We start from the raw sequence: 16,226 nt of genomic DNA on the forward strand, positions 1-16,226 counted from the left end.
CGGCTACAACATGTGTCAAAACTAAGTCTCTAGCATGTGTCACTCAAAGCATCTATTCATCATGTCTAGGTCATAGGCTGTATATGGCGACATTCTCGGACGTTAATAATGGAATGCTAGATTTTTCTTGCTTTAACATCCAATTTGTACAACATCTATTGTACTGTTGAAAGATCATTTAAAATGGGAGGTGGGAAATAGGAATAACTCGTAACTAAAATGATGCACATTTAATTACTCACGTAGGTAATATTCGAACTCATTTGTGAATTTTATTAAAGAAGATTCCCTCTCCAAGTAGTCCATCTCATCTCTTATATAAGCAACAAAATAATTTTTTATGTTGAATTTAAATATAAACAAATTTTTAAAAAAATTATTTTATTTACTTCTAAAAATCTTTCATTTAATTTTAGTTATGTTTTTATTGACTCTTTTTTATTCATGATAATAAGTTTCAATGAAGAGTATTTTAAAAATAATCTTATTTTTTACTTGAAATTAATAAAATTAAATCATGTGAATTAATTTTCTTAATCAGTATAAAATTGATTATTTTTACGATGAAGTATATGTGAAACTAAAAATTAATGAATGATCTGGTGTTAAAATTTAAGATAATAAGATTGTGATAATTTTTTTATATGTCTCTTTTTTAATAAATAGATTTCATCTATTTAATATTTATGAAAGAGAAAAAACATAAAAGTTGAAACGTTATATGTTAAGCATTGGAGAGGATCCATTTTCGTGTGTTAGACGTCAAACATTTTTTTTCTTTTTCTTTTTTACCACCATGTTCTTTTTATTTGTTTATTTTTACTTTTACTTATTTTTAAACATTTATAAGCTCAAATTTTTCTAATACTAATAGTTAAATTAATTTATAACTACTTGTAACTTTATAAAAAAGTAAGGTCCCGGGTGATTTTCTGTTTTTAGTTTTAATATTTTAAAAAATTAAAATCAGTTTTTTATTTTGAGTTTATAGCTTCATTTTTGTTTAGATGTTAGTGTTAAAAAGTTGTTGCAAATTGAAAATAAATAAAATGAGTCAATCATTTTTTTTTATCTTGTTTCAGTATGAAATAATGGTGACGACAATAATGATAGTGATGATGAAATGATGACAATAGTAACAGTGACGACGACAACGATAATGACGATGTGGTGGTAACAATGATAGTGAAATGGTGGTATTGGTGATGACGGTGTGATAATTGTGGTGGTGGAGAAGACGATGGGATTGTAGTGGCAACAATGACAATGTGTAGATGGTGATGGTGGCGACAACAACGATGTGATGTTGGTGGTGGCGGAAACATTGATAATAACGGTGATGATGATGAGAGTGTATTTTTTAAAACTAAAAATTAAATTTATAAATCTTCTTTTCTTTTGTTTTGAAAATGAATGTAAGGTTGTTTTGAAATTGACTAAAAAAATCATTTCAACTCCAATTTTATTAAATTACATTTGAAAAAAAAAATCAAAATTCAGAACTGCAAAAATGGGACCGAAAAAAATCTATTTAATTTAGAAGTTCTTAGTTCAAGAATCCAATCCTTAAGATTTACTTTAAAAAATCATGGATAATTTATACTTGATTAGTATTATAAAAACTTTTATACTGAAGATTGATACGAAGTAATTTTTTTTAAGAAACTTCCTTAATTGATGTAAACACAAGAAAGATACTGGGCCTTCAGCCCATGGGCCTTCACCGTCCAGTTTCATTTTTTTGCCGGGAATTTGTTTTTAGGCAAAACTTGCAAAGTTCCCAGTTACTAGAATCTGTCAGTGCAGGAATCAAAGTGTTTGTTCCAGTTCCTCGAGAAATTTCATGCTCTATATTCTTGAACTGAAGCTGGTTTTCCTATTTTGCGTTACGCGTTTGATATCGAGTCCATGAGACGAATTCAGCTTCCGGAGCCGCCGAGCCCCACCGGCCGGAGTGGCACTCCGGACATCTTCGAATCCGGAGTTCACACGTTTGTGCGGCGCGCCGTCGTAATCGGCAACGGTTTCGCCGCATCGGAGAATCAGAGCGTCGGATTGGTCCGCGCCCTTGGCCTCTCCGATAAGCACGTCTTATATGTAAGAATATATAACAATTTTTTTTCAACTAGTTCTTCGTTCTCCTAACATAGCAACTAAGTGAAATTACTAGTTTAGTTTTGAACTTTGCATTTGACATGAGTGAGAAATGACATGTCTGTGGATAATGTTGTTATGATTTTTAGAAGAGTAAGTTTAGTAGCGGAATTATTGGCTGAAAAATGTTGCATTAGTTTTATTGATCCCTCGATGATGAAATTACCGCTTTAGTCCCTGACATATGCATCGCAGTTGTTGAGATTAGTGTTGAGTTAATGGTGTTAGAGACTAATTTGACAGAGGGAGGACTCAATTGAAGGTTTAGTTTACTCTTCTTAAAATTTCTTATGGTAAGGTTGGACATAGGTAAAGTGGAAATGGAATGTGAAATCAGAGGGGGGGGGGGAATTTGATGTACAAACCATTCAAGCATAAACTATATAGAGTGGTGTTGTTAGAAGTTGAGTTGTGAAAGAAGTTTGTACAATGTAGAAATATAAAACGTGCAGTTAAGAATGTAGTTACTTGGCCCTCTTAGTGCATGTTTGGATTAAAGTTTGCAAATTTAAGTTTGGGTCAAACTTAAGTTTGCAAAAATATCTCAAGTCTTGCTTCTTCAAGACTGAGTTTCCAAGCAAAATTTTATTCTCAAACATACTTTTGGGGGGAACCAAACATGATCCCAAACTAATTTTACTCTCAAACATACTTCTGGACCCTCCCACCAGAAATCCAAAACCCTAGGTATTGCATACTGAATTCACTGTATCACATGCCGCGTAACATGTTGCTTCTAAAGAAAGCCTGTATCCATTCTGCATGCTTGGTATCTATGTTTAAAAGAGCAAGTAAATAATTGAAGGGAAAGCAACATCTATATATGGATTTCTCCAAGTGATATTGGGTAATAGGTCTAGTTTAGAAACATAATTTTAAATTGAGAATGGATATTTTTTTTTGGGTCATGTTAGTTCCTACCAAATGAAGATTTCCTAGGGTGAGAGACAATGAGATTTCCACCAGTTTTATTATAGAAAGTTCAAAGTTGTATAGTTGTATACCTTGATTGGTGTAGCATCTGATTCTGATTCCTATTGTATCCTAACTTGCCTTGTATTACTGTTGGGTGTTTTTCCATTTAGGTTATGTTTGGAGGAAATAGAAAGAAGGTTTTAAGTTTTTCATTTTAAGTAAATGTTCTCTTATTTGAGAATTTTAAAAAACGAAAGGAATAGAATAAGATATTGTCATTGCAACAAGCATTACTTAAAGAGTCATGCTGATGTGATTGTGTTGTCATATGACATTATCTGCAACCAACACATGCTATGTGGGCTACGTGCTTAATGCTAAGGCTATCCCTTAATAAGTTTTAGGGATCTAATTTGTCTTCTTTATAAAGCATAATATTTGTTGATTTTGAAATTGAAAGCACCTCTTAACAGCTGAATGAGTTCACTCATCATTTTATGACTGACTTTTTGCAGCGTGTTACCAGGCCAAAAGCGGGGATTAATGAGTGGCTTCAATGGCTTCCAATCTCTCTCCATAAAAAAATAGATTATATAGTAAGAATGATTCGCGGTTATTCTCAGCTTATGTTGAAATCTCAGGAAAAGAAGCTTATGCCTTCACCTTCAGAAAATGGTGTCAGTGCAGGCTTGTTAGCTGTCTTAGAAGCTGATGTAAAGGAGATAGTTAGTTTTGCTCATGAAACTTATGAGAAGTAAATCCTATTCCTATTCTTTTCCCTGCAAAATGATGTCATTGATGTCTATAGCTTGTCTAAGTAACTTTCTTGTTCATTTCTTGTTGGAGACTGATTCAAATGTCTAAGTGGCCTGACTATTAATAATCTTACTGGTTCAGAACAGTGAACATCCTTTGAACATTAGCAGTATATCTAATATGAGCCTTGATATAAATTATTTGACGATTTATTTCTTGTAAATTTTAATGATTATTTTGTACAACTAAGACATCTACTGGAATTTACAAGATTTCTGGTGCATTAATGTTAAGACATGCTTGTGTGTGCCTGTTGTGATGCTCTGGCCTAAAACTTAATCTTGTGACTTGTTAATTGATATACTGTACAAATCCAATCAGTATTCTGATTCCCATATCAATGTAATATTAGTCTCTCAATTCAGTTTTTTGTACTTTCTTCCTACATTCTTTAGCCTCTTTCTTGTATCTTTATCTGCAAGTCTGCAACTGATTCTTCAGCCACTTACAAAGAATGATATGATTGATATTTTATCCAGGGAGGGACCGTTGTTGGTTGTCGCATGTGGAAGAGATACCATTTCTACTGCAAGTTCCATAAAACGTTTAGCATCTGAGAATGTTTTTGTTGTTCAGGTTTGCAGACTTCATGCATATTATTCTTTTATTTAATTTTGCTATGATATCTTGTAAATTATGCAATTTTGGAGTGTGTACTTAAAAATTTGGAACAATCTACTATCATCAAAATGTTTTCAAGAAAAATGTATATGCTCGATCATAACAAATGCTAGCATCTATGATCTGGTCAAAATTTCATTGTTTTATGGTGCTGTGTTATTGTATTTTGCTCTGATGTTCATTACTATATAAAAATGTCTACTCTTATTTCTTATCTTGATCTCTTTGATTGTTTGTCTCATGACCAGATACAACATCCAAGATTGCATTTGAATAGATTTGACATGGTGATTACACCTAAGCATGATTATTATCCTTTAACTCCAGAAGGACAGGAACAGGTTCCTCGGTTTCTTCAAAGTTGGATAACTCCACGTGATCCTCCAGATTGTCATGTGGTATGTATAATGTGCATATGACACGACAGTAAATGACTTTTTGCTTTGTGGGAGAAACTGTGATTTTAATACGACAGTAAATGGCTTTTTGCTTTGCTGGAGAAAGTGTGATTTTACTTTGATGTTGGCTACTGTCAATTGCTGAGGACTATTATGTGAAATTCTATATTCAGGTCCTCACCATGGGGGCGCTACATCAAATAGATTTCAGTTCAATACGTAGTGTTGCTGCTTCTTGGCATGATGAGTTTGCACATGTTCCCAGGCCCTTGCTTGTGGTCAACATCGGAGGACCAACGAGTAATTTCTATTGTGAATTTAATTATTTGAAATGTCATTAAAGCCTATAGAAAAGGATTTACATTTAATATTTTCAATGGCCAAAAAAGTTGGGTAACTTGACTGTTGTCCATAATTGATTTAGGAAACTGTCGATATGGTGTAGACCTTGCCAAGGAGTTAGCAGCTTCTTTGCTCAATGTTCTTGCTAGTTGTGGGAGTGTTAGGATATCCTTTTCGGTGAGGACTCCACAGAAGGTATAGCCATTCATTCCTTGAAGTTTCTTAAAATAATATCACTGAACAACTTGTCCATCTCTTAACAATTTTTCTTCTCTGTTTGGTGTTTTAACAGGTGTCCAATATTATAGTGAAAGAACTTGGGAGTAATCCAAAAGTTTATATTTGGGATGGGCAAGGTAAAAATTTGTTCCAGTTTTGATTCAGATATTTAAAATTTGGTTCAACAGATAAACTTGATAGTAATGCAACTTTCAGGACCTAACCTGCACATGGGCCATTTAGCTTGGGCCGATGCATTTGTTGTCACAGCCGATTCAGTTAGCATGATAAGTGAGGCATGCAGCACTGGGTATGGTTGTATAGAAGTATTTCTATTATTAGAATGATTTTATTTAATTGCTCTTGATACAAGTATCTAATATTATGTTATCAAATTATCTTGTTCTACCCCCAGGAAGCCTGTTTATGTTCTGGGAGCTGAGCGTTGCAGATGGAAGTTCACTGAGTTCCACAAATCATTGAGAGAGCAGGGAGTTGTTCGGCCTTTTACAGGTTCTGAGGATGTAAGTTATAAAACAATGATTTTTGTACCAAACATGAGGATTGAAGATTATTGTGGAAGCTTAGAAGGGTTTCTATTCTGGAATTATCATATTGTCAAATATATATATTTTGTAATGGGTATATGTTTTACTTAAATTTTCAGATATCAGAAAGTTGGAGTTATCCACCCCTTACGGATACTGCTGATGCTGCTAAAAAGGTTCATGAAGCACTTGCTGCCCGAGGGTGGAAACTGAAGGTATAGAATGCAATTTGAAGTTGACAATATACTTTTTACAAAATTATTTGTTTGTCTAAATGGGTAACCATTTGTTTGATCGGAAGACATTGCAATACATAATATTTTATTCAGACCACAAATAGGAAATATAGATGGTATGCATGCAATCATTTTCAGCATAGCAATTTTGAATGTGTAATGTAAAGTAAAGCATATTTTTTGGCATTTTCAAGAATGAGGCAAATAAAAAAAATATATTGAAAATTTTCCCTCTATTATCTTTGACAATGAAATGCCGCTTATATGTTATTTAAGGCAATATGCTGTTTAAGCTGAAGATAATTTGAGGCTTGGTTCACTCTAAAGTGCGAACTGGGAAATAACTTAATTATACAATGCTACTAGCTTGAAAACACCAAGTTGTTGATAGAATAATGTGATTATGTTTGAATTAAATTGCCAGTAGCTTAGCTTTGGTTTCCTTGTTCATGTATGTTCATGTCTACTCCTATACTTCTGCAAACATGAAAATGACCTAAAATTATGATAATTTGAGAATCGAATTCGCCCTATTGTTGAACAGACAAAATTATCCTAAAACAAACTAATGTACAAGGGGGTAATTGTTGTCTGGTCAATCCCTACTACTTAGTATGGGAATTTAATGCTAGCGACACTTTCTGTCATTGTCTTTGTGATTAACTGAAATTTTTTTAAAATACCAATTTTGATGCATCTCATCTAAGTCAAGAGAAATAATCATTAAATGATAAGTGAGATCCACCAAAATTAGTAATTTTTAACTAATTTTGATCAATCATTGGAAGAGTATTGAAAAGAGTGTAAGAAAGAATGTCATTAGCATTTTTCTTCCTTCTAATACCAATGGTGTTAAAACCCACGAGAGTGAAGTTTTAACAGCATTGGTGAACCAACAGAACTTTTGATTCAAGTTTAATTGATTCAACCAGTCATTTGGTTGATAATACTCTATACGTAACGAAAAGTAAACGAGAGATGGTTTCCTTCTCCGATTTAAAGCTCACCAATTTTATTTTAGATATATGTTGTGTTAGTTAGCACCGAAAATATGAAGGCTCGTGGGTTAGCCAAGGGACATAGAGTATCATAAAACCTAAAATGTTCTATCTTTATTTGAATCTATTTAATTAAACTTTCGTGGACATTATACGAACATGAAGTCGTTAACAAAAACATTAGCGGACATTGAGCAGGAAATCGAGGGAGGATCAAAGACTTTTTATTTGATTTTATTATCGTGCAAGGTGGAGCAAGTGAGTTCTTGCCAACAATTCTTCACTTGCCAACTACTTTATTTTTCTATATAAAAGTTTAGAAATATAATTACAAAAAATTTAAAATATAAAAAATTATTAAAAAATAATCAAATGAAAGAGATTTTTCAAATAATTAGACTTAATTAAACAAGTTTGACTGTATATTGCTTTTAAAATTTTAATACACAGTAAAAAAAATTATTACCTGTAAGAATTATGCAAAAATTATTTTTGTAGGTTGGGTTAAAAAAATTAAGAATTTTCTTTTGGTTTGGATGAGTTTTAGGTATTGCCAGTGTCTTGTTGCAAACCTGAGACACAATAATGGTAAAAAAAAAAAAGATGAATTATACTAGTATAATTTGGTACGTAAAAAAATATTTTGTTTGCATTTAATTATTTCTAAAAACTTATCAGTTAAAAAATAGTTTTTGAATTCTTATAAAGTGATTTTTTTTTATTGTAGTTCTATGAACATGTGCAAAGACGTTTCATTTACCAAGGAGTCTAGCCTCTAGCTCATTTTGTTGAGCATTAAATGCTTTAAATTTATTCTAAAAAAAATGTTGTATTAATTTTGTGTATTCGATATAAAAATATTTTTTATATAAAAAACTTTTACTATTTTCTATTTTTTTGTCCGTGGATGCACAATAAAAAGTTCCTATAAACATTACTTGGCATCATATATGATGTGAAAATGTTAAATATATACATTTTGTACTTTAAATTATTAAATATGGTAAGTATTAAATGACTTCTATATTTTTTACATGTAATATTTTTAATTATATATATATATATATATATTCTTATTTTCCATGTTACAAAACCTATTAGTCTCTAAAATTCTTGTTAAATATATGACTTGATCACAATAAATAGGAAAATATCTCGATTGATAATTAAGGATTATACTCATTATTAGTCATTATGTTTTCTTGTATTCAACACTTGATTCATTATAAATTAGAATAACATGTTTGACACACAACATTATAGTTAAAACATTGTTACATGGTATCAGAACTCAGGTTATTTTTTACGGACAATAATGGAAATCATGCTCCACTATTGTACTCGATGGACCTTTCTGCCTGTTACTTGTCTTCCAACACCCCTTCCTCCTTTTCCAATGACTTTTCTAGCGACCATCGCCACCATCATGTGTCAAACAATTTAGATTTTTTTTCTTTTTTTCCTTTCTGTCGCAATGTTCCTTTCACATAAACAATAATGCCCCACATTGCGAGCACACTTACACTATGATCATGTTGCTATCTTGCCGGTGTGACCCTCCGATTAGGAGTGTCCCTCTCCAATGAACCCAATGTTAGAGTTAGTTTCTAATTGATTTGTTAAGCTGTGAATCAGTCAATAACTAATTCTGTTACAGTTAGTTATTGACTTTGTGTTAGTTGTTGTATGTCTATAAAGCCTATATAAAAGGTTCATTAATGAAAATGATGGACAAGAGAGATTTCCAGCTAAACGTGTGTTTCTAGCCTCCTAAATAGTTTACTAGATACCTAACAGCTGGTATCAGAGCTCCACAAGGGGCCTGATACAAGAAACTGCAGTTTCTTGAAAGAGTGAGAAAGAAGAAAATTGAGTTGAGAAAGTCATGGTTGATGGAAACTATGTTCAACCCGCGATTCCTAGGTTCGATGGTCATTATGATCATTGGACAATGTTAATGGAAAATCTCCTTCGATCGAAGGAATACTGGAGCTTGGTGGAAAATGGGATCACAACAGCACCAACAGGAGCAACCCAGGAACAACTGAAAAGTGAAGAGGATAGCAAATTGAAGGACTTAAAGGCGAAAAACTATTTATTTCAAGCTATAGATAGAAGTATTATGGAGACAATATTAAACAAGAATACTGCCAAGGAGATTTGGGACTCCATGAAGCAGAAGTACCAGGGTTTTACAAAGGTGAAAAGAGCACAATTACAAGCTCTTAGGAGGGAATTTGAAATTCTTGGAATGAAAGAAGGAGAATTTGTAGATGAATATTTTGCAAGAACTTTGGCCATTGTGAACAAGATGAAATCACATGGTGAAAAGGTGGAGCAGCTTACAATAGTTGAAAAGATACTAAGGTCCATGACTGCCAGATTCGATTATGTGGTGTGCTCAATTGAGGAATCTAACAATGTGATTACTATGACTATTGATCAACTTCAAAGTAGTCTCATGGTTCATGAACAAAGAATGAAAGGGCATAAAGAAGAGGAGCAGGTGCTGAAGATCACTAATGCTGGGAGAACAGGAGGTAGAGGAAGGGGTCGTGGTAGAGGTGGAAGAGGTCGAGGGAGACAGTTCTTTAACAGAGAACACGTGGAATGCTTCAAATGTCATAAATTGGGGCATTTCCAGTATGAATGTCCTATGTGGGAGAAGAATGCCAACTATGCAGAGTTTGATGATGAGGAAGAAATGTTGCTTATGTCCTTCACGGAAACAAAATCCATTGATAAAAAATGAGTGTGGTTCCTTGATTCAGTGTGCAGCAACCATATGTGTGGAATTAAAGATTGGTTCCTTGATTTTGATGATAAATTCAAAGAATTAGTGAAACTGGGTGACAATTCGAGGATGGCAGTTAAGCGGAAGGGCAGTATCAAATTGAAAATTGAAGGGATAACTCAGGTAATTATAGATGTGTTTTACATCCCAGAATTGAAAAACAATCTTCTTAGCATTGGTCAACTTCAGCAATGGAATCTCACTATTGTTTTTAAGCAAGACATGTGTAAGGTCTTTCACAACGAAAGAGGTCTTATTATGTCTAGCAAAATGTCTGCAAATAGAATGTTTGTCATAGCTGCTTAAGTGATTGTCCCTTCCTGCTTGCAAATGGAGAGTGAAGGAAGTACACATCTATGGCATTGTAGATATGGTCATCTCAGCATCAAGGGACTAAAGATTCTTGCACAGAAAGAAATGGTTAGAGGCCTACCAAAACTTCAGGAGTCTTGCCAAGTGTGTATAGACTGTATGGTTGGCAAACAACACAAAGAAGCGATTCCAAAGGAGAGTTCTTGGAGAGCCTTACAAAGATTGGAGCTTATTCATTCTGATATCTGTGGACCCATCAATCTAGAATCCAACAGCAATAAAAGGTATTTCATTACCTTTATTGATGACTACAGTAGGAAATCTTGGATTTATTTTATGTCAGAAAAATCTACTACACTTGATATCTTTAAGAAGTTCAAGATTATGGTTGAAAAGGACTCTGGAAACTCTATTTGTTGCTTAAGAACTGACAGAGGTGGAGAATTTAATTCCTGTGAGTTTAACAGCTTCTGCAGGAACAATGGTATTAAAAGGCAACTTATTGCAACATACACATCACAACAAAATGGTGTTGCCAAGAGGAAAAATAGAACTATCATGAACATGGTAAGAAGTATGTTGTCTGAAAAAAGAGTTCCTAAACAGTTCTGGCCAGAAGCTGTGAAATGGAAAATTTATGTGCTCAATAGAAGTCATACTCTAGCTGTGAAAAATGTTACTCCTGAGGAGGCATGGAATGACACCAAACCATTAGTCAAACACTTTAGAGTCTTTGGTTGTATTGCCTATGCTCATGTTCCAGATGCTCAAAGGAAGAAGTTAGATGACAAAAGCATCAAGTGTGTGCACTTGAGAGTGAGTGAGGAGTCCAAGGCTTACAAGCTCTATGATCCTATTACAAAGAAAGTCATTGTTAGTAGGGATGTGATAATTGCCGAGAAAGAAAAATGGAAATGAAACAAGGAAGAAATAGGAGAAAAGAAGAATTTAGCAGAATGCAAAGATGATAATGAAAGTTCAGAAGGGGAAAATGTAGAGATTGAAGCTGCACAGAACACTGATAATGAAAATGCAGAATCAGAAGATCAGAATCCTCAAGCGACAGATTCACCAAATCCTGCTCAAGGGAGGATAGGAGACAACCGGCTTGGCTAGAAGACTATGTGACAATTGATGACCTGCAGAACCTTGCTATATTTAGCATTGCAGAAGATCCAAAAACGTATGAGGAAGCATTGCAAAACAATGTGTGGAGGAAAGCTATGGATGCTGAAATTGACGCAATTGAAAGGAATAATACCTGGGAACAGACTAATCTTCCTTCTGGAGTTAATACAATAGGAGTGAAATGGATCTACAAAACTAAATGTAATGAAGATGGAAAGGTTGAAAAGTATAAAGCTAGGCTTGTAGCAAAGGGTTACACACAGCAACATGGAATCGATTATAAAGATGTCTTTGCTCCAGTAGCTAGATGGGATACAATTAGAATTATTCTAGCTCTTGCTGCAGTCAAAGGTTGGAATGTGTTCCAACTTGATGTGAAGAGTGCATTTCTGCATGGAGAACTGAGTGAAACTATGTATGTTGATCAACCTTTGGGGTACCAGAAAATGGGTGAAGAAGATAAGGTCTATAAGTTGAAAAATGCACTATATGGTCTCAAGCAAGCCCTTCGGGCATGGTATAGCAAGATTGAATCCTACTTTAGCAAACAGGGATTTGTCAAGTGTTCTCATGAACACACCTTGTTTGTTAAGACAAGAAATGAAGGCACGTTGCTTATTGTGAGTCTATATGTGGATGATTTGATTTTTACTGGGAATGATGAAGAGATGTTTGATGTATTCAAGCAGTCAATGAAGGAAGAGTTTGATAGATAGATCTTAGCAAGATGAAGTATTTCCTGGGCATAGAAGTAACTCAAAATGTAGAGGGGATTTTCATCTGTCAAAAGAAATATGCTAGAGAGGTGCTGGAACGATTTGGCATGGAGAAAAGTAACCATGTGACAAATCCAATGGTACCAAGATGCAAACTTTTGAAGGATGAAGATGGGAAGGCAATAGATGCATCTTTCTACAAGCAAATGTAGGAAGTTTGATGTACCTCACCGCAACCAGACCAGACTTGATGTTTGTAGTATGCTTGGTCAACAGATATGTGGAGAGACCTACAGGAATGCATCTAGCTGCAGTAAAAAGGATTTTCAGGTACTTAAGAGGTATAATTGATTTTGGGATCATATATAGAAGAGGAAATGAGGCTACTCTGATAGCTTACTTGGATAGTGACTATGCAGGAGATGTAAATGACAGGAGAAGTACCTTAGGGTATGTCTTTGTGCTTGGATCAGGTGCAGTATCCTGGTCTTCTAAGAAGCAACCGGTGGTGACTTTGTCAACCACAGAAGCTGAGTTTATAGCAGCAGCTTCCTGTGCTTGTTAAAGTGTCTGGCTTAGGAGAATTTTGGAACAACTCGACCATCCTCAACTGAAGCCTACAACTGTATATTGTGATAACAACTCAACCATTAAATTGTCCAAAAACCCTGTGTTGCATGGTAGGAGCAAACACATTGATGTGAGATTTCATTTTCTCAGAGACCTCAGTAAAGATGAAGTTATCAAATTAGTTCAGTGCAGTTCCCAAGAGCATATCTCTGATATTATGACAAAGCCTCTGAAGTTAGAATCATTCTCTAACTTTAGAAGCAGATTGGGGATGATAAAGTTGTATGATTAAACTGAATTACTTGTTGAAAATTCAGTTTAAGGGAGGATATGTTAGAGTTAGTTTCTAATTGATTTGTTAAGCTGTGAATCAGTCAATAACTAATTCTGTTATGGTTAGTTATTGGCTTTGTGTTAGTTGTTGTATGTATATAAAGCCTATATAAAGGCTCATTAATAAAAATGATGGATAAGAGAGATTTCCAGCTAAACGTGTGTTTCCAGCCTCCTAAACAATTTACTAGATACCTAACACCCAATACACCCTAAACAAAGCGGGATATGGCTTTCACCCAACCAACAACATGCAGGTCATGATTGCCCCCAACCCATTTTTGGTGGGCTAAGATAGGATAGGTTGGCCTGCTTTGCTACCTTTATTCATGTTCATATAAGAAACAAATGAGAGTATTTTTCTTCTAATTATAAGAAATATGCATTTCTTTGAAATGTATTAATTGTTAATTTTCTTTATGCCTTTAATTTATTGTGAAGTCTATTACTGATACATTTGTTCATCTCCTACAAAAGTGAATGCATTTATTGAGTATTAATAATATCAGTCATACTAATTGGTTGAAAATTATTTCTTAAATTACAAATAGTTTCATTAATTATAACTATCACTTAAATCATTTAATTCAATGGTCTTTTTGCAATAAATTTAAATCTATGTCATTATTAATTAAGATTAATTAATTTGACTATTTTTATTGATTTTGATGAATTAAATATTTATTTCTTATGTATAGAACTAGATAAAGTATTAAATATTTAGGTAAATGCTAAGAGTACTAATTAAGGAATAAAAATTAAAAAAAAATCATTAAAAATGATATTAATGCACATCTACTATGATTTTCAGTATACACTCAATGTAAATTTCAATAATAAAAAATTTCTATTTTAAAATTTTAAAATCCTTTCCTCACTCTCCTAAATCTCCTAGGTGTTTGTTTTAGGATAAATTTTTTAGTTCCAAGAATATAGAAGAAAATTTATCCCGTGTTTATTACATAGTAATAAAATAATTAATTATGGGAATACTTTGTTTATGGGTAAATCATAATTTCACCTTCAAGTAATATTTAATCCCAATAGAAGGATATAAAATATTTATTTTTGTGGGAGAAAAATCACTCTTGGTAAGTAAAAATACGCATATACTTTCCTTACTAACTATTTCACTATTCTCTTAATGTTTTCCTTCCTTCTTGTACGTTTTTTCTGAATAAAATATAATCATGGGATTGTGATGGTTTGTAGTGACATTTTTTTGGCATTGTTATTTTGGGACTTTTGAGTGGATTGTTATATTTGTACATACTTTGAACACAATTGTATATTTTTTTAACAAACTCTATTAATAAGAATATTTTAGTAATTATTGCATAAAAAAATTCCTAATCATTTTTAATAGATAACCAAACACATTTTTATAATATATCCAAGAATAATATTCATGTTTATTTCAAGTACTAAAAAAATATTCGTGAAACAAATGTTGCTTAATATTGAAGAGGAGAAAAAATGGATGAGAGAAATTTTGTATTCCTCCATTATGTCTCATCTCCTCCCAATTTAACCAAATAGCATAAGTTTAAAAAATGAAATATTTTCCTCTCTCCTATCTCTTTCCAACTAAATACTCTATTTTTTTAGGTTAAACTAAAGGTGTTGGCTATGGTGGGAAAGTAAATTTTCTTGTCTATAGTGCACAAAAAATAACGACCTTTAGATTGATCTCATCCATAGTATTATGGTGCATCCTCCACACCTTATGACCACCTCTCTTCATTTACCCTGTAGTTGACCACCATCATCCCCTCCTCCAGCCATGAGTACCACCTACCTCCTATGCGTGCTACCACCTCTACCACAACACAAATCTTACTGTCAACCTAGATGCCACCAAAATTGTGCTACGATGTCACCTCTGACCCCGACAATGTCACGTGACCCAACTAGGCCCATGCACCCATGATCATCTCTGACCTTGTACCATCGCACGCCATGTGCGCGCTCCAACACCACCGCATGCTACACTGCCAAACACAACTCGACTAGCAACAACTCCTCTTATCGCCCTCTTCTCTGGCTATTAATGTAATATCCCTAATTGTCGACTTCTTGATGGCTCACACACTATGACACTTCACTCAACATCCTTGTTGGTCATAACTCTCTACTGGTCAAAATCTTCAGTAGGTAGTCCTTTTCAAGACCTCAAAAATTAGTTTTACCTACTTCTAAGATCAATGACTATTCCCACAAACTAACATGAAACTTTTTAACGTACTTTGTTCTCACTCACACACTTTTTGAGAAATTTTCCAGAAGGTCACCCATCCCATAACTACTCCAAGTCAAACATGCTTAACTGTGAAGTTCTTATGTAATAAGCTACCGAAAAGTAGATGCGTATTGTTAATATAGGTAGTACCAATTAATTCATTTAGGTCATCCTCAACTGTACAATCTAATACCTGCACAGCCTCTAGATCCCTCTCTTCCCGATGTGATTCGTCGGAGTGTTACAGTTAACGACATCCACATAAGCACCAAACTTTGTTGTTCAAATCTGGAAACCCAAAAAAACAAATATGGAACCCACTTGTTACTTTTTGTTGTTGTTCTCGTCTATAAATGAGCACACCAAGTGTAGGGGCTATGTTGTTGATGATGTGTTTTGAGAGGTGTTAGGTGGTGTGGTGCTTCGCGTTAGGTGTGGATGATATTGGAGAAGCTTGATTCAATGTTCTCGAGGATCATGATGGTGACACAAAGTCTAGTGTGCATAGACCGTGGCTAATGACAGAGTAGTTGAGAAGAAGAAAATTGATAATAAAGTGTGAAAAATGCATTATTGTGAAACAAGATCAATCTAAAGATCAATATTTTTTGTGCACCACACAAAAAAAAATACTTTTCCACCGTAGTTTTTGCCTAAACTAATTACTATGTTTTTTTTAGGTTAAACTAAATACTATGTTAAAGGCACTCGTCTGAATAAAAAAAGAAATAAAAAAAAGACTAGTTTGTAAGAAGCGATATCTGTCACAGTCACATACGATAGGAGTCATTTCTTTGATAATATTCTATTTTATTTTATCTCTTACTATTATTTATCTTAGCCTACAAAACCTGAATTTTTTTTACACACGTGAATTCCATTCGGAC

At 33.7% G+C, this 16,226-nt stretch overlaps 1 protein-coding gene across 1 annotated transcript; it reads left to right on the plus strand.

Annotated features, from left to right (window-relative positions):
• Nucleotides 1–1,773: 1,773 nt before the first annotated feature.
• On the plus strand, nucleotides 1,774–6,498 carry LOC114378646 (mitochondrial fission protein ELM1-like). The gene is made up of 10 exons (XM_028337292.1): nucleotides 1,774–2,097; nucleotides 3,585–3,823; nucleotides 4,365–4,461; nucleotides 4,755–4,904; nucleotides 5,078–5,204; nucleotides 5,329–5,441; nucleotides 5,539–5,602; nucleotides 5,682–5,775; nucleotides 5,881–5,989; nucleotides 6,133–6,498. Exons 1-10 carry the CDS (start codon nucleotides 1,909–1,911, stop codon nucleotides 6,232–6,234), a joined length of 1,284 nt encoding a protein of 427 aa, XP_028193093.1. The 5' UTR covers nucleotides 1,774–1,908; the 3' UTR covers nucleotides 6,235–6,498.
• The last annotated feature ends 9,728 nt before the right edge of the window (nucleotides 6,499–16,226 follow it).

The sequence above is a fragment of the Glycine soja genome, chromosome 12 (genome assembly GCF_004193775.1).
Source record: "Glycine soja cultivar W05 chromosome 12, ASM419377v2, whole genome shotgun sequence".
Classification (NCBI taxonomy): Eukaryota; Viridiplantae; Streptophyta; class Magnoliopsida; order Fabales; family Fabaceae; genus Glycine; species Glycine soja.

Excerpts from the sequence above, each read along its gene's own strand:
- LOC114378646 (XM_028337292.1), top strand. The coding sequence starts at position 1,909 with ATGAGACGAATTCAGCTTCCGGAGCCGCCGAGCCCCACCGGCCGGAGT. Across the intron at positions 5,603-5,681 it reads TTATATTTGGGATGGGCAAG|GACCTAACCTGCACATGGGC; the intron begins GTAAAAATTTGT and ends TGCAACTTTCAG. Across the intron at positions 5,776-5,880 it reads AGTGAGGCATGCAGCACTGG|GAAGCCTGTTTATGTTCTGG; the intron begins GTATGGTTGTAT and ends TTCTACCCCCAG.